Here is a 27957-nt window from a genome sequence, read left to right on the forward strand (position 1 = left end):
AGGAAAAATCTTTTCATGTAGGAAGTCATGTGTTAGCTGAGTTTTTAAGAATACTAGGGTTTCTGAGAGTCTAAAGCTGAAGAGGGAGTCCATTCTAAAAATAATGGTCAAAATAGGTAAAAATAGAGGTGGAAGGTATATTATAGTGAGTGGGGTGCAGGAAGAACGCCAGACAGAAGAGGGCATGAAATGTTTTTTTTTTGTTTTGTTTTGTTTTGTTTTTTTAAAGAAAATACGAGGTAGATTTGATCCAGTTTTTGGAAGGCTTTAACTGCCAAAGTAAAGAGTTGGTATTTGATCTATAGAGAAGTTAATAGAACTCAAAGTGACATCAGTTCTGTGCTTGAGAATAATTACTTGTAGAGGATGGATTGAAGTATGAGGAGACTTGATGCAAGGAGATTAATTTTGATGCTTTTGAAAGGGAAACAAGATGAGAATCTGAACTAAAGTGGTAAATGTGGAGAAAAGGAGATGCATGCAGATGTTGCCAGAGGTATGATGTCATTTGGGCATGTGTAGAGTAAGAGGGATCATGTAATCAAAGGGTGACCCAAGTGGCATACCTGGTCAAATGTATAAAATGAAATGGTCTTTGATATTATCTTCTTGACTTCTGGAGAGTGCTATAAGTTACATTAGTTTCATAGGCTTCCTACCTCACAGAATCTCAGTAGGAAGGAACCTTAGTGGCCATTGACCCTCCAGTGGAGGGGTAAGTGTAGGGAAAAGCACATCTGCTCCCCAGGGTGATCCATTCCACTTTAGGATTGGTGTAATTCCTAGAATGATACTCTTTAAATCAATTGAAATTTATGTTTCTGTAGCTTCTACCCATTTCTCCTGATTCCTCCCTCTAGATTCAGTTCAAGCAGAACCAACCTAATCCCTCTTCCCCATGGGACAGCCCTCTCCCCACCCCTCAACACCCAAAGTCTTCTTTCCTTCATCCAGTTCTCATGACATGATCTCTAGGCCCTTCACCACCCTTGTTGCCTTCCTCTGGATAGTATCCAGCTTATCATTGTGGTGCCACTGTCTGAGCATAATAATCTAGAAGTGGTCTGAGTAGAATAGGATGATAGAATAGTCACCCCAACATGTTTGACATACTGCCTTTCAGGATAATTTTAGCCTATCTTAAGCTTTTTTTTTTTTTTGCCTTCATATCATTGATTCATATTGAACTTGCTGTCCACTAAAGAAATCAGATCTCTTTCAATCTACTGTATAAGAAGAATGATATAAAAGGATCCTAAATTCAGATAGTGTTTCCCCAATCTTGCTTAGGAAATTGGTTTTTAAACCCAAATCTAAGATTCTGTATTTATCCCTTCTAAATTTCATCACTTTAGATACAGTACAGTTATCTTATCTCTCAAAACCCTGTTGGATACTGACTGTAATCTAATATATTAGTTATGCCTCTTATGTTTACCTTCTCTGCCTTTTTTCGAGGTATTTGACAAAAATGGTAAAGAGAATAGGGTCCCTTACAGATCCTCATTCCCAAATTACTCTTGGATTGTAAGTGATTACTTTTGGTATCCAGTCATTCAGCCACTTCCCAAATAAACTTAATTGTACTACCACCTAGGGCACATCTCTTGACCTTTTTCTGTGAGTTGCACAATTGACTTGTTAGGCCTTTAAACCCCAGAGCAGATTTTTATCATCTTCATCAATAAATTACAGTTGACTTTGCCTCCTAAGTTGTGTAAAAGCCAATTTTTTGCTTTTTTTATCCATTTCATTCTTAGTGCTTTGCATGTTTAATCCCTCTTCCTACCAGATGTTGCTAGTTGGAGAGAAGGTGGTAAATCTGCTGGCCCATCTTCTCCATCTGATCAAGAAGATAAGCTCCCTGGTCAAGATGATGGTGCAAATGGACCAGTAGAGCAAAACGATTCTCATAAAACAACAGAAAAGAGGGTACCTGGTGTTCCGCCTCAGATACCTCAGCCTAAACTGAATGGACAACAGCAGCCTGCTCTTGCCTCTCAGTACAGAGCAATGATGCCCCCTTATGTAAGTACTGTTAAGTGGATGAGGTCTAAAATCTGCATACCAGTTCAAAGAAAAAAAAATTAGTTTCTACTAAGTATAAGGCATTTTACTGGGATCTGGGAAGACAAAACCAAAAATGGCCCCTGCTCTCAAGGAGCTGACACCTTTTTGGATTATAATGTTATGTAATTTTAATATTATGTAAATCTAATTATAAATACGCTTATATGAGTTTAAAAGTTATGCCTTTAAATTATCTTCCTGGAAGAAGCAAGCTTAACTGTCAAAAATAGTTTCAGTTTAGTCTTGCATTTATTTTTAATTATGTTTAAAAACTTTGAATATCAAGCCCTTTCTTTGAGCTTTTTCAATTCATTATTAGTTATTCATTCCCCCTAGGGAACATTTAAGTTAGCAATCTAAAAATGTGTTTGGAGGGAAAATAATAGAAAATGTGTTTTTTAATTTATCAGTAACCCTTAATTATTTGTGGCAACATGCCATAGTAGAGATAAAGTGCTCAACTTGGGAGTCACCAAAGATGTGGATTCAGATCTTGAGAAGACACTAACTTTTTAAGCCAAGAGAATTTATTAACCTTTATGTGCCTTAACCACTGCACTAAGAATTTATCTTTTAAGTCAGAGAATGATTGCAGTTTATGTTTATAGAGGGAATTAAAGCACACTGGTGAAATCACAATTCATTTGTGTGTTCATTTTTAAATTATTTTTGAATCTGCCTGTCCAGTTTGACCGCAGATAATTGAAATTATTTCAACTCTTTTGGAATACCATAGAGCTTAAATAAATGCCTCCTAAACTTTACATGGCATAACTAGTAATTTGAGAGTTAAATCAATGCCAGATCTAGGGTATTATTTTTTTTTCCAGACCATAAAATCTCTCTCAATGTCTCAAATCCTTGAATTAAATTACTAATCTGTTTTGTAATTTTCTCAAGTTGAGTTTGGAAACAAGTCCCTCTTGGTTCTTATTCTAGTTTGTTTTTTAATTTAATAAACATGAACATTCTTCTGTAAAGAAGAGGACAAAGAAAAGTTTCATATAGAAAAAAACTTCTATTATATCCAGTTTGTTTTTAAAATATAAATTAACACCAAAGTAACAAATTTTCTTTTATCTGTGTCCCCTCAAATTTTCTTCTCTTTTGAATTATTTTTAAAATAGATTTCTCCCTGTATCCCTTATACTTCTTGTCCCTTTTAACAATTTTTTTTTTTAGTTTTTTTGCAGGGCAATGGGGTAAAGTGGCTTGCCCAAGGCCACACAGCTAGGTAATTATTAAGTGTCTGAGGCTGGATTTGAACTCAGGTACTCTTGACTCCAGGGCTGGTGCTTTATTCACTGCACCACCTAGCCACCCCTAACAGATTTTTTTTTAAGAGGAAGAAAAAAAGATCAGCAAAGCAAATGAACCCATTGAAAAAATATAAGAATTATTTGTAATATTCCACATGTTACTTGTTCATATATGCTCCTTGAGGGAAAAAAATTTAACCTAGAGGAAATCTTAAAAAATGAGACAGTTAAGATTATTTATAGACTTAATGATGTACCATAGGGATACTTGACAGCTGAATAAAATTGGAAAGAAAATTTATTCAGAGGAACAAAATATAATGAAAATAATAGGATCGAAAGGGGGAAAGCATTTCTATATCCTCAAATTATGTTATGAAGCAGCAGTCATTAAAATCATATCATATTAAAAATAGAAAAGTAAATTACTGGAACAGACTAGACAAAAGAAAACATAAATAATGGAACATATTAATGACCCAGTGCCTGGTACACCCCCAGTATAAATTGCTTAGGAAAATACTCCATATTTGACAAGAATTGCCAGAGAAAAGCAGTCTAGCAGAAATAAGTCCTAGACCAGTAGCTTGCAATATATATTTTACAAATAAATGTGACCTGAATATTTAAGCTCACACCATAAGAAAGTCAGAAAAGCATTATATTGTTTCAGTAATTATAGATATTAGGAATAGAGGCAATTACAAAAGATAAAATAGATAATTTTGACCATGAAATTGAAAAGCTTTTTATCTTTAACTTAATTGACACTTTGTTTTCTTTTTTTTTCTAACTCTGTCCCTACCCACCAATTATTCTCTTCACTTAAAAACTCTTCTATAGTAACAGTAAGTATAGTCAGGCAAAACTAATTTATCAACCCATATTTGAAATTGTGTATCTCTTTCTGTATCTTTTATCTACTTTTCACAAAGAGATCAGAAGCATTTTTTCTCATTTTTCTGAATTCATAATTTATCATTGCATTGATCAGAGTTCTGAAGTACTCCAAAACTGTTTTTCTTTATATTATTTTGATTATCACATAAATTGTTCTTCTGGTTTTATTTGCTTTACTTTGTATCAGTCCATCTATAATTATTCCCAGATTCTTTGAATGTATGATAATCATCATTTCTTATAGTATAGTGCTGTTCCTTAAGACAAAAATCACAATATATTCAGACATTCCCCTGTTATCTTTCTTCCTGTGTCTCAGGTCTGTCATTATTGATAGTTATCTCTCATGTTCCTCTTAAGATTTCAGTATTCTGATCTTATTCTAATATTTGATGTTTTCTTATTGTAGCATTGGGTTCTTTTTTTTTTTCTGTTTTTCAGGGTTCCTGAACTTGGGTACAGTTTCCATCTCCTGATTGTTAATTTTCGTTCCAAGTACATTCTTTACCACTTTTTTTTTTGTTTTATTTCTTTAGTTTCATTTCATTGATCTATTCTTGGAATCCTTGAGAAATGGTTCATTTTTTTCTGATGTTCTACTTCTTATAGGATAGGATATTAAGTTAGCTCTATGTTAGCTATAGTTCATCCTGTAATTCTTGAACTGAACTTCACATAAAATTACTTTGAGCTACCACTTGACTTTGCTTTAAAAGGATCCTATCTTTACTGAGTATAAGTAACCATATCCTTGAGATAAATCTATGCCATCTATACTAGCACTATCTTTTATTAGGCTAGTCAACTAATAAGTTAAAACTAAAATGCTTTTGTTAAACAGAAAATATAAAGCCAGTAGTTAAATTCTAACTTCTATTTTTTATAAAATAACTCATGTACTAAGTTTATTATTCTAAAAATAAAAAATATAAGTTGAAAATAGCCTTTCCTCTAGAAGAGCTTGCAGTTCCAGTTTTATGAGACTAAATTTTAGAGGAAGATAATTCATGTTTTTATAATATATTCTTGAATAGATCAGAAGTACTATTTGATTCTTGCAACTCCTATGAAATTAGGTACTATTCCTATTTGACAGATGACATTCTTATTTAGTGGTTTACTTCTTCTGTTCTCATAGTAAATCCTTTTGACTCATAACACTGATCATGAGCCAATCATTTAACTTCATTGACTAAGTTCCAGCTGATAGTCCATCTGCATTGGTGGTGCACATTTCCACATGGAGAATTCCCTGCAACTGGTTGAAGTACAAAGGGAACAGTTGTGTGATAGGAGTTTTAATTCTTTTCAGACTGTTGTCTTCCATTATTTTAAGTCAGTTAACATCCCTGGTGAAATGTTGACTTTCATTTTAAGGAGAAATCTCAATCATTAAAAGCGCTATGCTGTCTCAGTCTGCTCACTAGTTGTTCTAAGCTCTATTAACATTATAATCCATCTATAGAGCCTGTTCAAGACTGGTGTCTTAGTGGGTTCTTCATCCAAATGATAGTATGGTCTAGACCTTCATTATTTCTAGTCCCTTTTCCTGTATGATAGTTGGACCACTGTTTTGAGTGGTGATGAATTTAATTTCTGAAATCCTAGTGCTGTGGAATTTGATGTCAGTACAATAGTTGGTCCCATCAGTAAGCATGTTGTTTGTCCTTTGAGCATTGGTTTCCTCATCTATAATATGAAAGGTGTAAAGTTCTTTCCAACCCTAATTTCAGAATAATCACTCAGATTGAACATAGTTTATTTTAGGTAAGTAGTAATGTTTATTTTAACTTATATTGTGCCTATATACCTTTTAAGAGGTAAAGTAGACTTTTTTAAGTTTTAAATTAATTTTGGGGTTGGATATATGACTTTTCTTCCAGATGTTTCAGCAGTATCCTAGGATGGCATATCCTCCATTACATGGGCCCATCAGGTTCCCACCTTCTTTATCAGAAACTAACAAGTAAGAATTTTTAAGTGATTGAAGAGAATTATAATATGTATTCTGTAATTATGATTTTTGGTGGTTATGAAATATAGACATTTAATAATGTATGAACATCTGATTTTTAAAATGTAGGCATGTTGATATGAAAGATAGAATAAAAGATAATTTTTGCTGCTTGCAAAAACAGATTAGAGTCTGTTCCATCCCTTGATTTTCCTCTTGATTTATTCTTTAATTATTGTTTGTTTGTTTTTGTTTTTGTTTCTCTTGATTTATTCTTGACTTGTCTGTATTGGATTATAGATCTTTGTAGTATTGTCTTATTTATGTGATGTAAAAAAGGAAATAGGAACTTTTAAAGACTTTTATAATTGTCAGCCTCTTACACTTTTTTAAAATACAAGTTTTAGTTTAATTTTCTATGGTTAAAGGTTTGATTCTCTTTAAATATTAAGCTCATATAAATTAAACTAAAAAATTTCAGCCTTTAATTTTCTGCTAACCTATTTCATTCTAACTCACAGTGCAATTTTTGACTCATTTTTATGTTCATTTTTTTTTTTTATCTAGAGGTCTTAGAGGAAGAGGCCCACCCCCAACTTGGGCCCCTGAACCTGAACGCCCCTCAATTCTCAGTGCAACAGAATTGAAGGAGCTTGATAAATTTGATAACCTAGATGCTGAAGCTGATGAAGGCTGGGCAGGTAAAAACTGAAATTGACTTCTTAAGTTTCTACATTCATTTTAAGGCATTACTCTGAATTTTCTTTCATATTTATATTTAATAGGAGCTCAAATGGAAGTAGATTATACAGAACAGCTAAATTTTAGTGATGATGATGAGCAAGGAGGAAGTCAGAAAGACAGCAAAGATAATTGGTAAGTCATTAAACTATGTGTTAAACCATATCTTCCTGTTTGAACAGGCTGTTGTTCGTTTGAACATTTTCACCATTTTGCTTTATTATGAAAGATATCAATCTCAGTATGTTAAATCTTTGTAAAGCATTACTTTGGGCTAGTTATTCTGCAGGATTCTGGAAATAAAAATGCAAAAATCAAACAGTCCCTGCCTTCCAGGAGCCTCCTATTCTCAATGAGGAACAAGATGAGCAGATAGAAATATTTAGAAAGTAAATATAAAGCAGTTTGGGTGGAGGATTATAATCTGGGAGTTATCAGGAAAGGCCTTTTATAAGAGGTGTTTGAGTTGATGCTGAGTTTCAGTCTGAGTTCAACTCATGCTGGTGTGGAGGCAGGAGAGTAGCTTGTGCACAGGTTCAGTGGTGAGAAGCTGTAGAAGAATCATGGGTAGAAAGTCTAGGTAGGACAGGCTCTTGAACCTTCACTATGTGAAATGCTTGAAATGTTTAAAAAGTGACAGAAGTTTTAAGGAAATAATATGTTCAGAATGATGCTTTGGATTTGCTTTAGGAATATCATTGACTTTTGTTTGGAAGGTTATATGCAGAGAGAGAATCACAATTTGGTAACACTGTTAGAGAAAATGAATTGGATAAAATAGATATTGATGATGCATAACCCCCCTCCATTCTTGTTATGCTATTTGTTCTCCAGCGAAGAAGAAGCACCAAAGACTTCTGAAAATAGTGAAAACCGAAAAGAAGAAGATGAAAGTTCTAGCAGCAAGCCTCAGTTGCATCCACAGGCAACACTATTAAAGAGTTCTTATGGAAAAGGACCTCCTTTTAATCAGGTTTGTTGAACTAAGGTGTATGTGTGTATAGTAATCAACAAGCCAGAGTCCTTTGTTTTTCTTTTTTTAAAAAATAAATATTTTATTTTTTTTCCAATTAGATATAATAGTAGTTTCTACTAATAATTTTTTTGCAAGGTTTTGAATTTAATTCCCCTGCCTTCCCCCCAACAGAAAGAAGGGTCCTTTGTAATGGGCATAATTAAAATGATGTGCTTGGGGAGAGGGCATTATTACTTAAAACATCAACTAACTGAAGACTTTTGAGTCTTAGTCATTTTTTTTTTTGGCACTGTCCATCTAAAGTATTACCTTAAACATTCTTATTGACTTAAAGAAGGATATTTAAGCCAAACTGCTACTTTTCTACATCTTTTAATATATCTCCAGACCCAAAATAAACATCCTGTCTGGTTTCTGCTTAAACATTTCTAATAATAAGTGTGACTAGGTGAGCAGTTTTGCTTTGGCATAACTGTTAATAAATTTATAGGAAACCTGAAATCTATTTCTGTTAGGTTCATTTGTGCATTTATTGAATTCTTAATGAAATTTATTTAGATTTTGTGTGGTTTTTTCCAGAGAGAAGGATTCCCATATCTGATCTTTCCTGAGGCAACCTGCTTTATTTTTGGATAATAAAATTGTTAGATTTTTCTTTGTAGAATGCTAACATGCTTCACTTTAACTCCAGATCCTCTGTAATTGTGGTTTATCAGTTATTGATGCTTTCAAAGTTGTCTTTATACTGTTACTGCAAAAGGAATTTTCAGATTACACTCACTTTATTCTGTACCAACTTAAAATGGCTCTTCCAGAGTATTTCAAAAAGTCTCTTTTGCTTTTTTTTCTTAGATTACTGTATTCCAATTCATACATAATAATTTGTTCAGCCATTTCTCACCAAATAGATACTGCACTTCAACTTTCACTCAACTCCTCTTCTGCTTTAAATATTTTGGTACATCTGGAGTCCTTTCTTTGAGTTCCAGTAGTTCTAGTAGTATTATCACTTGTTTTATAACAAGTCAATACCTTTTGGAACATATTATAATGAAAAAAATGGCATAGCATAATATTAATTTTTTAGTGACCATGCAACTCTCAGCTTGTAGTCAAAATCTTGAGGTATTTTTCACAGAAATTTGTCTTAACAATATTTTCAACATCTTATATTTGTGATGGTTATGTTTTTAACCAAAGCATAAGCTTTATTCTTCAAATTTGTTTTGGCCTTCTTTACAATATTGTTGCTTTTACTGGGCTAGATCTTATCATTTGTTATATTAGTTATCTTTTCAAGCTTTTTGCTATCTCCTAATTTGACAAGTATACCATCTCTGACTTTATCTAAACTATTAATGAAAAGGTGTTAACAATGGGGGATTAAAGACTAATCCCTTCTTTCAAATTAACACTAATTCATTATTAAATAAGTATTCTTAGGTTTCTGAAAGTTAACCTAGTTGCAAATGAGCATGTCTTTCTTACACCACACTCAAGAGAATTCTATATTTCTATTTTGATCCTCAAACAAAAATTGAAGGATTTTGTCAAGTATTTTTTAACAGCATTTCCCTGATCCTAACAGGCTAGCTTCCCTGTAAAAAAAGGGAAATGTTGGGGACCTTGCATGATACCTTCTTTATTAATATGGTTATAGAACAAATATAATAATGGAAAGAACTATAACTAAGGGCAGGGTTATTATTATTCTCATATCACACTCTGTTGGACAGTAAACAGAAAAATCTCTATGAATAATAAACCCTGATATGATCCTTGAACTTGAAACTGGAAGTCCTGTGACACTAGTGCACAATTCCAGAAATATTCATCTACTAAATCAATCTTTTCATCCCTACCATCTTCATGGCTCAAACATTTATAAAAATAATCACACGTTAACTGTGAAATAAATTTCTGATTATTTCTTCCCACTCTTCCACAAAAATATGCATCTACTAGTGACTCTAGTGAGCTCCTACAACTTTTTTTCTTTTCCAGAAATAGAAAAGATAGACAAAAAGTGTTTACTCACATACTGAGCCACAATGGAGTCTAATGTGTGTGCTTGGAATGTCAAAATAGCTTGAGAAATGTATTTCCACTGGCAACAATTTTTCCAGTGTCTTTCTTGGCTTTGAATACTTCCCCCAAAAGAAGTCCTTTCTTTATCAGTGACTGCCTTAAGTCCTCGGAGTAAATCACAAAGAAGGATAATGCATGTTTTAGCACCATCTCCAGTCACATTCCGATTCATGGAAACACAGTTCACTATCATTCTGGCCAGGGGGTGTGCCACGTTCAGCGCCCCCAGGAGGTCGGCCCCAGTCGTGGCTCAACAGCATGTCACCGGCGGGCTTGGTGCACAGCACCTGCCACCCCTCGGGCCCTACACAGCCGCTCATGGCATTTTCCAGGACCTCTGCTGCCTGCAGCACGACCCTGAGCCCGCCTGGTGCCATGCTCGCAGCCCCCGCCCCAGGAACCGCTATGGCGAGGGCTGCGAGGGATTGACCTCTGTCTTCTCATGAGCCAGGCGGCCTTTCATGATACCTTTTTTTAATATTATTTCATTCCCCTCATCGTGTATCAAGAAAATTTTTATCATTGATTTTTTACAAGATTTTGAACTCCAACTTTCTCTTTATTTAAGTGTTCTTAAACATCTGCATTAGTCTCCACAGGCTTTTCCAAATTCTTATTCTCCAAGTTTTTATTCTTGAAACCTTTAATTTCTCTTGCATTGACATTCCATTGAATATATTAGACTATTGAATTCTCACTCCAGCTACTGGATATATTTTATCCTTTGAAACCTAAGGTTAATTTCAGGTTGCATGACTTCAATGTAGCCATCATTTGTCCACTTTTCAAAGGTGTTTATTTAACAAAACAGACCTCCAGTATTCAACGTTGATCTCCTATCTTTATTTAGCCACAATTCCTGAGTTGTTCAGTTCAACTTGACTGAACTTCATAATCTTTAGGAATCTTAGTTCTTATTTCTGAGGTCAACATATAACTTTCTTGGTTCCCCTTAGCCTGGAGTCACCACCTACTGTCTTTGATGACTTGTTTGTCACTTGCTAATAACTTGGGAATCCCTGTTTCCTTGAGTTCAGGAAACTTTCTCCAGAATTGATCCAATACTCTTTCTATTAGGAAAACTTCATTTCCTTTACATAGCTGTAGATATCCAATGGGTCCCTATATGCTTCGTCATGATCTTAAAACATCAGAACATTGACAGCAGTGCAGACACCTATGCATATTCATAGATCATCATTTGTTACTTTTTCTGGGTTAGACCAGGGGTAGAATATTTGCTAGATAGCTAGATACATTCAAGATTTTACTATAGTCTAGTTCCTAACTCAGTGTAACTCTTAAAAGTAGCATGATTTCCCTTACTTAGCAAATTTGTCACCCATTAATACATTTACATCATAATTAGGATAAGGAAACTTTTAGATAAAAAAAATAAAATTTTATGATTAGTTAAATTCTAATAATAAGTGTGGTATTGTTTGAGAGTAGAATAAAAACGTATAATTAATATCATTTTCAGCCACTAATGGAAATAAAGGCTGATGATTTACTTAGGTATTGTAGCATGTGTAAAATTTTAAAGGATTTAGAATTTTAATTTAGACTGTTAGATTTATTTATTTATTTCTTAAAATGACTCCTCTTAACCAGATTTTTGTAAATCTTTTCCTCTTAGGATCGTGGACCTCCCCCAGCACAGTCCTTAGTACATGAAAAGAGCAGTTCTGTCCACTTACCACTTCAGCCAAAGTCACTTCCTCAGCAGGTATGATGATACTAATTACTGGTTAAAGTGCTTGAATTTTTGAGTAGAAAGACATGTACAAATGTTTTATCAATATTCTTTAGGATGAATTTGAATTTCATGTTATTTTGCTGTTCCCAGGATATCTACAAATTAATGCCAAATTGGATTTTTGTCTTGAATAAAATTAAGTAACAGATGAATTAAAATAGATTTGTAAGTGATAGGTAGTTATGTTTAATGAATTAGCTAGATATAGTTCTGAGTTCACATTTTCTGTTCTGCCTAGACATTCAGTTGTTATTCTTCCCTCATTTGTATTTGGCCAGCCATAAGCTACCCCTCACTTCATGATCTTTCTCCATAACTCTGGTCACACAATATCCCACAGTATGAACTAATTGCCTTTTGGACATTGCTCCCTATGTCTTCTGGACCCCTCAAACTTAGTCCTTTTCTGAACTTCCTTTTTACCACTGAGAGCTCTGCTGTCCACCTACATACACCTAAGATCACAACTTTACAGTCATCCTCAATTCCTTTCTCTCTCTCTCTCTCTCTCTCTCTCTCTCTCTCTCTCTCTCAATTCACATACCCATATTTTTACCAAGTCTTGATTGTGTCTACAAGATCAAATAGATCCCCTTATTTCCTACTCATGCAATCTATATTTCAGGCCCTCATAATGCTTCCTTAGAGGATTGCAATAGCCTACGTTTTATTGGTTTTCCTGTCTAGTCTTGCCTCTACATAGTTAGCAGATTTGTTTTTCATAAGTGTGGTCCTGACCATGTCACTCTGATTCAATAATCTAGTAATTTCTTTTTATCTCTAGGATCAAATATAAATTCCTCTGTTTGGCACCTAAAACTTTTTTGCCTCCTCCTCCCTTGCAAACTTTTAAACTTCTTATACATTACCTTGCTTCTATCTATAATCTGGTGCAGTCATGCTGAGTTACTCTTGAGTTCATCCATCACACAAGATCTTTCTTCCTTTCCTATCTCCATGCTTTTATACTTCAGTTCTTAGGTCTAATAACACTCTTGGTAAGTAAACAGTTTTTCTGAATTCCCCAAAACTGTAAGTGCCTCCCTTTGTAAGATTCATCCATTTATACTGAAATTACAGAATAGTTCTATCCCATGGGTCCTGAGGAAAAGGGACTTAATTTTTGGGAGAAGGGTTATATTTGGCATTTAACATAGTACCTGGCTAATAGTGTGAACTTGATAAATGTTTGTTGATTAAATTGATAAATGTTTGTTGATTTAATTGACAGATTTTTAAAACAACTTAATCTTGTACATTATTAATTTTTGTAAAGAAATGAATGTGCTGTTAAGATTTCAAAAATAGACTGAGCAGTTCCCTCAGTTTTTATTTATATATATATGTGTGTGTGTGTGTGTGTGTGCGCGCGTGTGTGTTTGTGTGTGTGTGTTTGTGTATATATACACAAACACACACCAAATCATTCTAATAATTATTTTTAATGTAACGTGTCCATCTTTTAGTCTTATTTTACCTTCAGCTTTTGTCCCATAGGGAGTTAAAAACACTCAAATTCTGTTCAGCCTATATATTTCATTATGGGATTGAACTAGAATAAAAAATTGCAGCTCTTTGTAAACTGATGATTTGCCTCAATCTGAAAAGGATTATATGAGCCATTATCAGTAAGTGATGTTAGGATTCAGTAAATAAGAGTATGTAGTTCTTCCAAATGGCACTTTTGTTTGGTTGTACAGTGAATACTCATAATATTATTTGTTAATTGAATATAAGATCAAAATGAATCTTCATTTAAGCTATTTGTGCTCTTTGGACTATTCTTTACTTCAAAAAGATAATAAAGCATTTTATATTTGTAGATTAATTAGGCATCATTGGCAAATGGTTTGTACTGTTGAATATACAAAACTTAGTTTTAGTACTACTTTACTATGTTATAACTGAAGCAAGTCTTGTTTCAAAGCCAAGCCAAATTTTTTTCCCCCTTTAGCCCTCCAGGTGATATTTGCATTCATGAAGATAAATGAAATAGTCTTAGTAACTTTTAAGTTAACTGAAAACTTTAAAATAATAAAGTAAATACAAAGAATCTTCAAATCAATCATATTTAACAAATATTACCAGGAAAATATTTATTGAATATCTACTGTAGTCTTAAGAGTTTCTTTGCTTTTTAAAAGCAAATACAATACACTAATTTACTTTTACACAGGCACTGATATATATATATATATATATATATATAGTAGATTCTACAAATGGGAGTCCGAATATGAGTTCTCGTTCTACAATTTTGTCTTTCTGTGACCTTGGAAAGCCATCTGAGTTTGATTTTCATTATATGAATCCTGTTTATTGAATTAAAAATAATTCGAATTCCTGCCCCTGCTTCAAGAATCAAATAATGAAAGCACTTTGATGTGCATACAATTTTCCATTTTAGATTAACATCTGGTTCATATCCTTGTTTTTAATTAGAACTTTTCATACAGAAATACAGAAGTGTTGAGCATATATGCCTTGCTAATACAGTGAAAATTGTCATGTAGTTTACATTCCTATCTTTTCTAGAACTTATGTGTAACATCTTTCTCCTGTACTTGTATTTAACTTATATAAGAAGTTTTTTACATTTCATGCTTATTCCCAGAACTTTGAAATAGTTCTGCACATTAACTTATTTATTTATTTGACCCCATATTTCTAAATCTGTATTAACTTAAATTTGGAGGTTTTTCTCAGATTTTTACTTTAGTACATATGTATCCTTTGTTTTTTTTTTTAGTTGTGGTCATCTAACTTCTCTCTCCAAATAGTGTTTTTAAATACATAAAATATATAGAATTTTAAAGGAAATCAATTATATTAAAATACAACTGGCCTGAGTAAAACTTAAAAGTGTAACAATGTAACCAAAGGAAAAAGACAGCATGTGTATAAGGAGGTTCAACCTTTTTGGAGAAGGGAGGCAGAATCAATAAAGTTTTTTTTTTTAGGGTTTTGAGCTGATCCAAGTGCCAGGTATGAAGAACAATTAAGGATCTTGGATCATAGTGTACATGAAACAAAGTAATATGGAATTAGGTTAGGACCAAGTTATGAAGAACAAATGGATATCAGAGGAGAAGTAACAGGGGAAACCATTAGAGCTTTTTGAATAAGAATAAGAAAGTGACAAAAGCCAATACTTTAATTTTTAAGAAATTATTTCTTGAGATTCTGGTTTTTAGCTAGTAACATTGAATTAGAATGATCTTTCCCCATTAGACCTAGGATAATTATTCTTCTTAGTATGCATTATTGTTAATTGAAGTCTTCTTATTTCAGCATCCACCTCCTCCTGATCGACAGGCAGGACCTGGTAGATCAGGTCCTTTTCCTCCTAAACAAATTCCTGATGAAGATGAAGCTTGGAAGCAACGCCGAAGGCAACCAACTGAACTTTCTGCAGCAGTAGAACGTGCTCGAAAGAGGCGTGAAGAGGAGGAAAGGAGGATGGAAGAGCAAAGGAAGGCTGCATGTGCAGAAAAGCTGAAACAGTTAAATGAGAAATATGGCATTGTAGAAAAGCAGCCATCTCCTGAAGAAATTAGGGAACGGGAGCGTGAAAAGGAAAGGGAAAGAGAGAGGATAAGGGAGCGGGAACGGGAGCGGGAGCGGGAGAGAGAGCGAGAAAGAGAAAAGGAGAGAGAGCGAGAAAGGGAAAAGGAGAGAGAGCGAGAAAGGGAAAAGGAGAGAGAACTGGAGAGGGAACGGGAAAAGGAGAAAGAACTGGAGAGGGAACGGGAAAAAGAGAAAGAACAGGAGCGGGAGAGAGAGCGGGAAAGAGAAGAAAAGGAACGGGAACTAGAACGTCAACGAGAAGCAGAAAAAGAAATGGAAAAAGAAAGAGAGAAGGAAAAAGAAAGAGAAAAAGAACAACAGAAAGAAAAAGAGAGAGAGAAAGAGGAAAAATTGGAACGGGAAGAGACTACATTACAACCTGTGTTAGATAATAAACAAGAAAGTGAAAGCTGTAATAAAGAAAAAATAGGTTTGTATATTTTATTTTTTAAGGTTTTTTTTAGTTCTTGTAAAATTGTAAAATTTTTACAATTATTCTTTGAATAAGAGTGCATATTTTTCCTATAGTTTTATTTATGTGAATATATAATTTACCCATACAGTTTCACAAAACCAATCCTATTGTTGTTACTTAACATCCTTGTGATGATTTCTGCATTTAAGTTCTTAGCAGTCCCTGTACTGGAAAGATTTACCAGCTTATCAAGATCTACCATTTCTTTTACTCTCATGATAACCTTCAAAAATCCAGTATTCCCCTCTTTTCTACAATGAAGCAATCAAAGGAAGACCTTAGTAGAGATCTTTGTTAGAATGAAAACAAAGCAATAGCCATAATCTGAATTCTCTATGGCATGATTAAATTAGGTGACTATTTCTTTTACCAAACCATTGGCTTGACTTCATTACCATTCTGCTTAGGGTTTTGAAGATTTAATCATACCAAAGCAAATTTAAGTTTTATTTTTTGCCTCTTTTACACATTAAAGAGTTGAGTGGAGGTATGTTTCTTATGAATTCTTAATTGATTTTATTGCCAAACTTTCTCAAAAGACTAGCACGTATCCTTTCCCATCCTAGCCATGACCCTATTTCCAATAAATTTAGACAGGCATTTTTCTAAATAAAAAACCCATTAGCAGTAAACTAAAGGTTAAGTGGATTTTCATGGAAAAGATGATTTTTCTAGACTTTAGTAATTTCAGTTCTTTCATATTCCCCTATATGTTTGGGGCAATGGGGAGGGATAGAACACTGTAGCTGGAATTATTTTGTTTTTTGAATAGGAATTCTGCTTATCTCTTAGATAAAGGAACTTGAGGAAAAGTCAGGTGTTTTGTTTTTTAATTAACTATTATTAATACAAAACATGAGCCTGTGAGCAATGTGATATGATAGGAGCATGGACTAAGTAGTTGCAAGCTTTGTTATTAATGTGCTGTGGGACTTTTTATCTAATCTCCTTGGACAGCTTTATAAAATCAGAGCTTTATACAAGTGAAACTTGTGTTTAATCCCAGCCTTAATATAATCTAATACCATTTTTGCCCAGAATTCTCTCTGAATCTGATTAGGATTTTGCTTCAGTTTATGAACCTGGTTTGAAGTTTTTTTGAGCATACCTTGGTTGCATCATTTTTTTTTTCAGTCACATTGCACATCTCAATGTGCTGATTTATTTTTAGTTAAACTTGATTATATAGCCATTCCATTTTCTGCTATGCTCTTTCACAAGATTTTGGGGGTTTTTTTGTTTTGTTTTGTTTTGTTTTGCAAGGCAATGGGGTTAAGTGGCTTGCCCAAGGCCACACAGCTAGGTAATTTTTAAGTGTCTGAGGCTTTATTTGAACCCAGGTACTCCTGACTCCAGGGCCAGTGCTCTTATCCACTACGACACCTAGCTGCCCCCACAATGGTATTTAATTAACTAATTGAAATTTGTACCTTTATAGCTTTGGTACTTTTTTAAAAAGTATTTTCCAGGCCTAGTGTATTTTGTATTTGTAAAACTACATTTCATATATATTTTAAAATTGTACTTTATGAAAATTTCTTTGTAGTTTAACCTACTTGATAATGTACACTGTTCCATAAATTCTTAGAATGAGTTTGGCTTACAGTCTACTGGATTTCTGTGTCTTTAATTAGAGCTTTCCTTGCATTAAAAAGCAGTCTCTTTTCATTGTGGAAAAGAACTAAGATCTTTTTGCTCATCAAGCATTCATTTGGAGAAGCTTTTATCTTTTTTTTTTTTTTTTAATGATCTCTCATGCTAAAAATGCTTAGTCAAATGGTCCCATACAATTCAGGTGTGTGTGTGTGTGTGTGTGTGTGTGTGTGTGTGTGTGTGTGAGAGAGAGAGAGAGAGAGAGAGAGAGAGATTTAGAAATCTAGTTATTTTATTGTTCCAATTTGATCTATTCTTCCTTGCCCAAAATTTGTGGGGAACCTAGGTTGTGAATAATTTTATAGGTTAATCTACCAGAATCTGACTTTTTTCTTGATCAGTATCCATTAGAGCAGAAAATATCTTCTTGGAAGTGTTATGGTTCTCTTCCCTTTGGAAAATGTTATTGAGGCCATTTTAAATAGCATGTACACAATGATGTCAAAGACAGATAGGAGCATATCTGGAGCAATTTAAGGTTTGTAAAGTGCAGTCAGTTTATGAACTCATTTGGTCATTTTCCTTGAAAAAATTCAAAGATGAGGATGAAAAATAATTATCAAGTGTTTTCTTTTGTCAGAAGAACAGCCAGCTTTCACTAGACAAGATAGTAACCGCAGTGAAAAAGAAACCCCACAAGTGGCTCATGAAATAGAACCAGATTCAGGATCTCAGCCTCGACCTGCTGTTTCATCAGGCTACTCCAAACAATTTCAAAAGTCATTGCCACCCCGGTTCCAAAGACAACAGGTAGGAAGAAAAATTATTTTGGACAATTAAAAAGTCAGATATTTAATGAACTGTATAAAATAGGGTAATGGATTGGGGTATAAAAGTTTTAAATGAATAATTATGCCCAAATGTCTAATGTTGCCTTTTGAAACAAGACCTAGTCTCTGACTCAGGAAGATCTGTGTTTAAGTGCTGCTTTTCATATACCTATCTTTGTGACTAGGGCCATTAGTCTTTAAACTTCTTACCCCAGACTGCTCTTCTTAAGCTTATACATTAGATGAGATGCCATGGATTGTCCACATTAGTAATTTCCCAGATCAATAAATTTATGTCTCTTCTTCCCTTCCCCCCATACATATACATTTGTATGCATGTTTGTATGTGTGCATGTATGGTGTATATTTTATCTTTTTATGAAACCAGATTAAGTATATTGTACTTGATCTATACTCAGTCCTGAAAACTACAATATCCTCTTAATTGAAGACTTGCATTTTGATGACTGGGTATCCCTGTCTTGACTTCCATTTCTTTTAGTATAGCATGTGGTATAATAAATGCCTTTTCTTATTGATCTGTTTTCAAATTCTGCATGAGAATACATTTTCATTTTTGTTTAAAAGAGATCACTAGACTCAGTTTCAAGAGGCCTCTCTGTTCAAAGTCTGACTCAACACAAATTTGCTGTGTTGTATCATTGTGGACAAGTGACTTAAATTATTTAAACCTTTGAATCCTTTTTTAGGACTTAAAAAATATTTGTGCTACCTGTTTCAAAGGGATGTTGTAAGAGAAGGGCTTCTATATAACCCAAATCAACTCCTGTCTCTTTACTTCTATTCCTCTTCCCCACCTCCCAAATACAAACTGTTGCCAAAGCCTGTCATCTTTCCCCTTTCAACATGTCTTCAATGTGCCTCCTTCTTTTCTCTGAAAATGCAGTCCAATACAGATTGTCATTTCTTCACAGCAGAAGTACTAGGAACCAGCCTGCTGATGGATTTGCCTACCTCAAATTTCTCCCCCCTTCCTTTCCATCTTGCTTTCAGCCACCAAAGTGATTTTCTGAAAGTGGAAACAGTCTTAACCATTTTACTCCTGTGGCACTCAAAACTTTTCATAATCTTCTGAGACTGCTTCCAAACATATGCACACTCCTTCCTTTTTACATTCCTGCACTCCCATGTACTCATCAGTTGATTGAATTTATAGTCAATTTTTCCATCTCTGATCTCCATGTGTGGAATACTTTCCCCTCCTTATCTCTTATTCTTTCTTTAAGTTGCAGTTAAACTCCCATCTTTTACAGCTTTCCCCAGTCCCTTGCCTCTATTTTGCATAGTTTGCATGTAATCTCTTATTAGATAGTTTCAGGCATGGTCTTTTACCTTTTATTTCCCCTAGGTTAGAACAGCGCCTTTAATAATTTTTTCAGCTTTAACATTCTGTAAAGTGTGTTAAAGGAATATTTAGTTCCTTTTTTAAAAAAAATTAGTTACTCTTATACAGGTTTTTCAATAAAAATTTAAATTGTAAAGACTGACTTATTCCCACAAATTCTATTGATTTTTTTTGCCTTGCTTTTCAGGAACAAATGAAGCAACAGCAGTGGCAGCAGCAACAGCAGCAAGGTGTCCTTCCATCTGCTCCTTCTCAAGCGTCTAGTGGTGCTGTCCCCCCTCCTCCACATAGAACTCTTTACCAGCCCATGCAGCCTCACCCTCAGCATTTAGCTTCCATGGGCTTTGATCCCCGTTGGCTAATGGTACAGTCTTACATGGATCCCCGTATGATGTCCGGGAGACCTACTATGGATCTTCCACCTCTACATCCAGGTGGGAGTCAATGTGTTCAAAATTGACGTTTAAGCTCTTCAGGGTCTGTCTGTTTGGTGTTTAAGGGTTCTTGATTGATCTTTGCCAGAGATTTTGTAGAGGGAAGAAGAAATAAAGGAGTTGGGTCTTACATCATTTCCATTTAGATACAAATTATAAAATATCATTACCACCTGAACCCCTGCAGTGGGTATTCATAAGACTTGGACTTTTTTACATACCTGTAGAGACTTGTACCATTTATAAAATCCTATGAACATTAACTTAAGATAGTTTCCATTTTGCAAGGGAAAAGATTGATCATTAAGGACCTACTATGTGCTGGGGTACAGTGCTATGCACTCATTCAGTGTTCATAATAACCCTGGGATGTAGGTATACTCTCATTATCCCCATTTTATAGTTAAGGATACTGAAGGAATTAGAGGTTGCCACAGTAGGTAAAGGCCTCAGGATGGATTTGAACTCGCTTCCCATCTCCAGGCTCAAGGCTCTCTATTCACTGCACCACATAGTTATCTCTGTTCCTTAAACTGTTTTCCTATCTCAAAATTTATTCTTCTTTTCTTTAACCTTTTTTTGTGAAGTCTTCCTTGTAACATTTTTTTTTTTTTTTTTTTTTTTACTTTTTTAGATTTTTCAAGGCAATGGGGGTTAAGTGGTTTGGCCAATGCCACACAGCTAGGTAATTATTAAGTGTCTGAGGCCGGATTTGAACTCAGGTACTCCTGACTCCAGGGCCGGTGCTCTATCCACTACGCCACCTAGCTTCCCCCAGACATATATCTTTAAATCACTTTTAGTACTTATCACAAAACACCAGTGTTTTGCATGTTAAGTAAATTTTTTTAACTTTGCATATTTTTGTCCTTTCTTCTTTAGAAATATTCTCATTTCTTGTAAAAGTAATTCACACCCTTCCCAAATATAAAATAATAGCATTCTATCATCTCCTTTACTAGTGATTATTTATTGTTAAGCTTAGTTTTTCATTTCATCTTTTTTCTGAACTCTTTTGATAGGAATGATTCCTCCTAAGCCCCTAATGAGAAGAGACCAAATAGAAGGTTCTACAACTAGTTCTGAATCATTTGAACATATTGCTCGATCAGCACGAGACCATGCTGTTTCCCTCACTGAACCTCGTATGATGTGGGGAACTGACCCCTATCCCCAAGTAGAACCTCAACAGGCAAGTTCTCCTCCCAAGTTGGCTGAAGAACCCAAAGATCTAAGGTAATCATTACATTAGCAATCATAAGTCAAAGCAAAAAAAAATTGTGTGTGTGTTTACGTGTGTGTATTGATATAGTCACTGAAGTGTGATTTTGAAATAACATTCTGATTTTTACTCATTTTAAATAGTGATCAGGGAATTGAATGAAATGAAAACTGTTTCATTTCTGTGTCACTTTTTAGATGTGTACTCAAGAAGTGTTCACATAGTTTTCTTCTGTTAACAATTAATGATTGACTTAAATTTTTTAGCAGTTGTAAAAATTATGAAAATATCTGTTTTGGAATTTTTCCATTCAAAATACCCATTCTTGAGCTTGTAATTTATATTTCTATAATTAGGATTAGGAATCTTGTTTTTTGATGATGAGTTATAATTCTTTGTAATATAACCTATTTAAGGAATACTTTGTCAGTAACTTTTATTTCTTTTTAACATAGACCTGAAGCCCCATTGGAACAAGATCTAATGCCTGCTTCCTACCCAGTTGAGCCCAGTCAATTGGATGCTCATCCCAAGGCAGAATTTTTCAGAGATTCTGGTGAAGCAGAGATACAGAAGTTTGCAAACAAGTCTTTGGAAGATACAAGAACTCCTCCCACTGAAACAAATAGCCAAGCAACTTGTTTTCAACTACCTGATCAGAATATTGTTCTCACTCCTCAAGATGACCATAGTCCAGTTGGAGAAAGTCAGTCTGTCAGGAAACGAAGTGTGTCCCATGGATCCAATCATTCTCAAAAACCAGAGGAACCGAGGAATGAGACACCTGCAAACATTCCTAAAATAACCAACAGGTGCACCGATATAAAAGAACCCTCAGAACGGCTCGAAGATAAGCCAAAAAAGGAAGGTTTTATAAGGCCTTCTGAAGGACCAAAACTTGAAAAACTGTACAAACCTAAATCAGAAACACGATGGGGTCCAAGACCAGGCTCCAGTAGAAGGGATGAAGGTGTTGACAGGCCTGTGAGAAGATCTGGACCTATTAAAAAACCAATACTTCGAGATATGAAAGAAGAGCGGGAACAAAGAAAGGAAAAAGAGGGTGAAAAGGTAGAAAAATCAACAGAGAAAGTTGTAAAACCTGAAAAGTCCGAAAAGAAGGATCTTCCTCCATCCCCTGCAGCTCAGGTTCAACCACAACCACTTCCACCGCCCCAACCAGAGCCAGACAAATCTCCTGCTGAGACTTCATCTGTGGCTAAAAAACCGTCCCAAGATACTGTGAAGCCACCAGAAACTGTAGAAAATGTTCACATAGAACCTGCCATTAAAACATCAAATCAGCAAACTGCTCCCCTTCATGTAACCAAGGAAGAAAAACAGCCTGAAAGAGTTCTTATCAAAGAGCAGGGAGTAGAAAGACCACGAGTAGATTCACGGCCAATTAAAAAAGAACCAACCTTACCCCCTCGAACGTATTGGAAGGAAGCCAGAGATAGAGATTGGTTCCCAGACCAAGGCTATAGAGGCAGAGGACGTGGGGAATATTACTCCAGGGGTCGAAGCTACAGAGGTTCTTACGGTGGACGTGGTCGAGGAGGCCGAGGACATAGTAGAGATTATCCACACTATAGAGACACAAAGCCAAGAACAGAGCATGCACCCCCTGGATCTCTGAGGCAGCGAGAAGAGAGTGAAACTCGAAGCGAAAGCTCTGATTTTGAAATTGTGCCCAAGCGCAGAAGACAGCGAGGTTCAGAGACTGATTCAGATAGTGAAGTTCATGAAAGTGCAAGCGACACTCTTCCATCAGACAAAGATAGCAGCAAAGGCAAGCATCCAAAAAGGGAGGAACGCCCTGAAAACAAAAAACCTCTGAAACCTTTGCTTTCTTTCAAACCTGAAAATAATGTCCGAGTAGATAATAACAGGCCGCAGGAAAAATTGTATGTCAGGGATGATGAGAACAAGAACAAACCTGGCTTCCTTCCTAAAGGAGAACCTACTAGAAGAGGAAGGGGAGGGATGTTCAGACGTGGTGGAAGGGATCCTGGAGGCCGTCCACCACGTCCTTCCACGTTACGGAGGCCAACATATCGTGACAATCAGTGGAATCCAAGGCAGGCAGAAGCCCCTAAAACAGATGATGGAGAGCCCCCAAGAAGGCATGAACAATTTATACCTATACCACCAGATAAAAGAACCCCAAAATTTGAACGGAAATTTGATCCAACTAGAGAGAGGCCTCGAAGGCAGCGACCTGCACGACCACCAAGGCAGGATAAGCCTCCACGATTTAGACGTCTAAAGGAAAGGGAAGCTGCTTCAAAAATCAATGATGTGGCAGCTCCTTCTGTCACAAATGGCACAGTTAATAATGTAGTTCAGGAACCAGTTAGTACTTCTGGGGATATCTCTGGGAATAAGACTCCAGATTTATCCAATCAGAACTCTTCAGATCAAGCAAATGAAGAATGGGAGACAGCTTCTGAAAGTAGTGATTTCAATGAGAGACGTGAAAGGGATGAAAAGAAAACAGCTGATATGAGTGCACAGGCAGCTGCCAAGACAGGAGAAAATGTATTGCCTCCAAAAAGGGAAATAGCAAAAAGAAGCTTTTCTAGTCAGCGACCTGGGATAGATCGCCAGAATAGACGAGGCAACAGTGGTCCACCTAAATCAGGAAGGAACTTCTCTGGACCTAGGAATGAAAGAAGAAGTGGTCCTTCATCAAAAAGTGGAAAAAGAGGGTGAGTGAGAGGGAGGAAAAGGGAGTGAATTTCCTAAGGAACAGTTGGGGAACTGTTCTTAGTTAGGTTTGTCACTCTTAATGTTAGTTGCTTTGGAGGTACAAAAATGGTGAACTACTTTCTGAGAGATAGAGAAAGAGATCAGGTTAACTCTTGAAAATAGAGTGAATAAGAAATGTATTAAATATCTAATTTTACTGCTTCGGAAGTTCAGAGGAAAAGGAGATCAATGAGACCTCAAGTAGTGAGGGAATGGGACATAACCCATGTAAAAATATTTTCATTAAATTAACCAAATAGTTATTAATGATTGTATCTATTATATTCAACATTTTATACTAGTAAAGTGGTAAGAGAAAGACAGTAGCTGACCTTTGTGATAGTCTTTTTAAAAAAATTATTTAAGGCAATGGAGTTGTGACTTACCCAAGGTCACACAGTAAGTATCAAGTGTCTGAGTCAGAATTTAAGGTCCTCCTGACTCCAGGACCGGTTCTCTATCCACTGTGACATCTAGCTGCCCCCATATTAGTAGTCTTATACACATATCGTATTACTCCTTTTCAAAAATTTATCTTAAGAAAATTAGTTATAATAAAACTAAAGAACAGTGATTAGCACATAATTAACTTTTAGAATTACTACATAAACATACAAGTAACCTTTCACCTCTTTAATAGTGCTGAATTTTGATGTTATATAAGATAATTAAAAGTCTCAGTGGCATTACATTAGGTGTTTTATAGTTATTTTGAGCTTCAGAAAAATCTGGCAGCAGTGCATTTAATGATATTAATGAACATTCATAGCCTGATCTAATACAGTTTATCAGCATGTTCACTTGTCCACAGCCTGCTTTGTTTTGTCCAGGCTAATTTTTTGAGACACAGTGCCCCTAAACTAATTTGAATTGTATTTTTCAGACCACTTTTATTTTTTCAAGACCTTAAAATGAAATGATTTTGCTTTACTTTTGTCTCTTATTGAGCTTTATAAAAATCTGTTTCAACACTTCCATATTTCTTTGTCTTAACTGGGTGGATTTAATTTTGAACAACAATTTTTGAAAGCTTGCATTTGTTAGTGCTGAAAAGTTGTTAATTGAATGTAAGGACAAGCTCCCGGTTTTTCAGGGTAGAAGGGATGCTTTCAATATCATACTTTTCATTTCTGTTTTGTATTTGCTTGTTGTGATTTCTTATACCTCCTTACCCAGTATCTATTCAAGAATCAGATATTTAACCTTTCCTCAGTCCCTTGAGATTTTGCTATCCTATAGCAATCTCCATAATCTCTTCTGTCTCTTTCTATTCCCCAGTGGTCATACGCTGCCAAAGAAAGTCATTATATTATTCTACACTGAAATATATAGTAGATAATAAAAGATAATGTTAAATATATTTAATACAGCCTGCTTCATTTCTATGGCCCTTTGTTACATGGAAATACATCTCTGCTTATTTATAAGGTTGTTTTTTACACATGTCCTTGTCTCCATTGAAATAAGACTTCTCAAATTAAAATATGGTGTTTTAAGCAGCACTGATTGTGCTTTTTATTTATCTGGTTTTTGTTTTTTGGAAGGCAATGGACTTAAGTGGCTTGCCCAGGGCCACACAGCTCGGTAATTATTAAGTGTCTGAGGTCGGATTTGAACTCAGGTACTCCTGACTCTAGGGTCGGTACTCTATCCACTGCACCACCTAGCCGCCCCAATTGTTGCTCTTTAAATAGAAAACCTTTTTCTCTCTTTTGGATAAGTTTTTTTTCTTAACAAGGCGCAAATGGGTTTTAGTTAGTGACTTGCCCAAGGTCACACAACTAGGCGATTATTTAGTGTATTAAGGTGATTTTAAACTCAGGTCCTCCTGACTCCAGGGTCGGTGCTCTTTCCACTGCGCCACCTAGCTACCCCTGGATGAGTTTTAAATATTTTGCCTTCTGAAAATGTTGAGTCAAGCATTCCAAGACCAAAGATTCAATGTGGTTCAATTTATCGAGCATACTTTCAGAAACATGTATTGAGGTTCCTTTCCAATTTAGAGCAGTTCTAGTGATTAATAATTATATACTACCTTAAAGTTTGTGAAATACTTTATAACTCTTGAGAATAGATGTTTAATAAAGATTGTCCTTTAACTCAGCATTAGTACAATTTAAAAAATTAGGATTTAAGAGTCAAGACATCTAGATTCAAATGGGCTGGTCACTTGGCTTTCAGGCTTCATTAGTTTCCTTAAATATACATTTACAGGACTCAAATCCATGACCCTATTAAATCATTTTATTGAAAAAAGAAATGAGGCATAGAAAAATTGAGACTAGAGTCATGAGTCCATCACTTTTTCCACTACTCTGTACTCTCTTGTAGAGTTTTTTTAAATAAATGCTAACAATAAGGAATAGATTAAGGAATGTTGAGTTTTTCTGTCTTACATAGAATATAGAACATTTAGGTATGTTCACAGCTTTACTGAGGATTAACTTTTTCAGAAGCAGAAATAATATTTAAGGTCATTTTGGAGCAAAAACATTTTCAAAACCGATTTGCCTAAAATAACCAGTCAACTAAGGAAGAAGTGACATGGATTATAAACTTAAAACTACAAGACATCATCAGGTACCTCCCCCTCATGTCACAGATCAGGAAACTGAAACGGACATTAAAATGACACAACCAGTTTCCGAGATCGAATTTGAATTCAATCTTTCTGATCCTTATGACTGTTACTCTTTATTTATTAAGCCATGCTGCTTTCTCAGAAAGCTGACCTTGGAATTCAAGTAGTATTTCTGACACATTATTGGCTATGTGAATTTGTACACTTAAATTCTTTGGATTTCTAAGCAGTTTTCTAAGATAACTGGTGAGAGCTTCATCAATGGAGGGAATTTCCACTTGGGATATTCCATATTATCAAGTAAATCACATATTCTATTAGTCTACCCTATATCTGATTTTTCATTCTAAAGAAATTAAAGCTGCAATCTTAAAGAACCCTAATTTTACAGTTGAAGAAACTATGGGCACTTTAAAAGGCTGTGAATTTTCAGAGTGCTTGTTTTAGGATGATAAAAATTGTAACCTAGATTTTTTTTTTTACTTTCTTTACATGTAATTAACATGATCAAATCTTGATATTCTTTTATGGGAGATAGTATGTCCTTTATTTTTAGTTTAATGGAATTACAAGTATATTTTATATAAACCATTTACTTTTGCAGTCCATTTGAAGACCAGTCCATAGGCATGGGTGGTATTGATCCTGCCAATGGCAGTTCAGTGCATCATCAAGATGGAGGTCCTAATGGCACTGGGCCCAAGAACTCCAAAGATGCCAGTGGCAAAAAAAGAGAAGAACCTAAGCCAGGTCCTAAGAAGCCCAAAGAAAAAGTAGATGCCCTATCCCAGTTTGACCTCAACAACTATGCAAGTATGTATACTTTTTGAAGAATTTATTTTTTTGTACAAATGATGTTTTTTTTATACATTACTGAAATATTCTTGTTTAAGAATAAGCATAATACCCCCTCCCCCAAAAAATTATAGACCCTCATGAGCAATAAAGTAAAGGAGAGAGAAAAAAGTAAGAATAAAAAAAATGTGATTCAGTCTGTGTTTCAGCACCACCAGCTCTATTGTGTGTAGATCACATATGTCCATCACAAAAGCTACTTCCGTATTTTTCTACCATTGCCATTGCTGATCAGAACTCCTCCATTCATATCTCTCTACTACCATATACTATATTTTCTCTCTCTCTCCTTTCACTCTATCCCTCTTCTTAAATGTGCTGTGGGGTATCTGAGTGGTGCAGCAGACCGATCCAGCAGACTGATCACCGGCCCTGGGACCAAGAGGCCCCGAGCTCACATACCACCCTTAAGGCCCGCAACCACCCAGCCTTGTGGTCCTGGACAGGCCATCCAGTCCCAACCTCTTGCAAGAAGTAAAAAAAGAAAATGTGTTATATCTGGCCACTGCCCCATGATCACTCACATCACCCCCTTC

At 35.1% G+C, this 27957-nt stretch overlaps 1 protein-coding gene across 10 annotated transcripts in view; it reads left to right on the forward strand.

The window, feature by feature from the left end:
- The window catches only part of PRRC2C (proline rich coiled-coil 2C), a 104715-nt gene that overhangs the window by 43629 nt on the left and 33129 nt on the right, over nt 1-27957 (forward strand). For 7 of the 10 annotated variants that reach the window (XM_074222003.1, XM_074222005.1, XM_074222007.1 and 4 more), the window contains exons 6-17: nt 1793-2028; nt 6113-6195; nt 6751-6884; nt 6969-7059; nt 7759-7897; nt 11628-11717; nt 15039-15744; nt 18023-18192; nt 19766-20012; nt 21035-21248; nt 21690-23945; nt 27171-27379. In XM_074222003.1, coding sequence (XP_074078104.1) covers nt 1793-2028; nt 6113-6195; nt 6751-6884; nt 6969-7059; nt 7759-7897; nt 11628-11717; nt 15039-15744; nt 18023-18192; nt 19766-20012; nt 21035-21248; nt 21690-23945; nt 27171-27379 — 4575 coding nt within the window. The remainder of the gene's footprint in view (nt 1-1792; nt 2029-6112; nt 6196-6750; nt 6885-6968; nt 7060-7758; nt 7898-11627; nt 11718-15038; nt 15745-18022; nt 18193-19765; nt 20013-21034; nt 21249-21689; nt 23946-27170; nt 27380-27957) is intronic. The other 3 variants (XM_074222004.1, XM_074222011.1, XM_074222012.1) reach the window with 1 other exon arrangement.

Source organism: Macrotis lagotis, chromosome 2 (assembly GCF_037893015.1).
Source record: "Macrotis lagotis isolate mMagLag1 chromosome 2, bilby.v1.9.chrom.fasta, whole genome shotgun sequence".
NCBI lineage: Eukaryota > Metazoa > Chordata > Mammalia > Peramelemorphia > Peramelidae > Macrotis > Macrotis lagotis.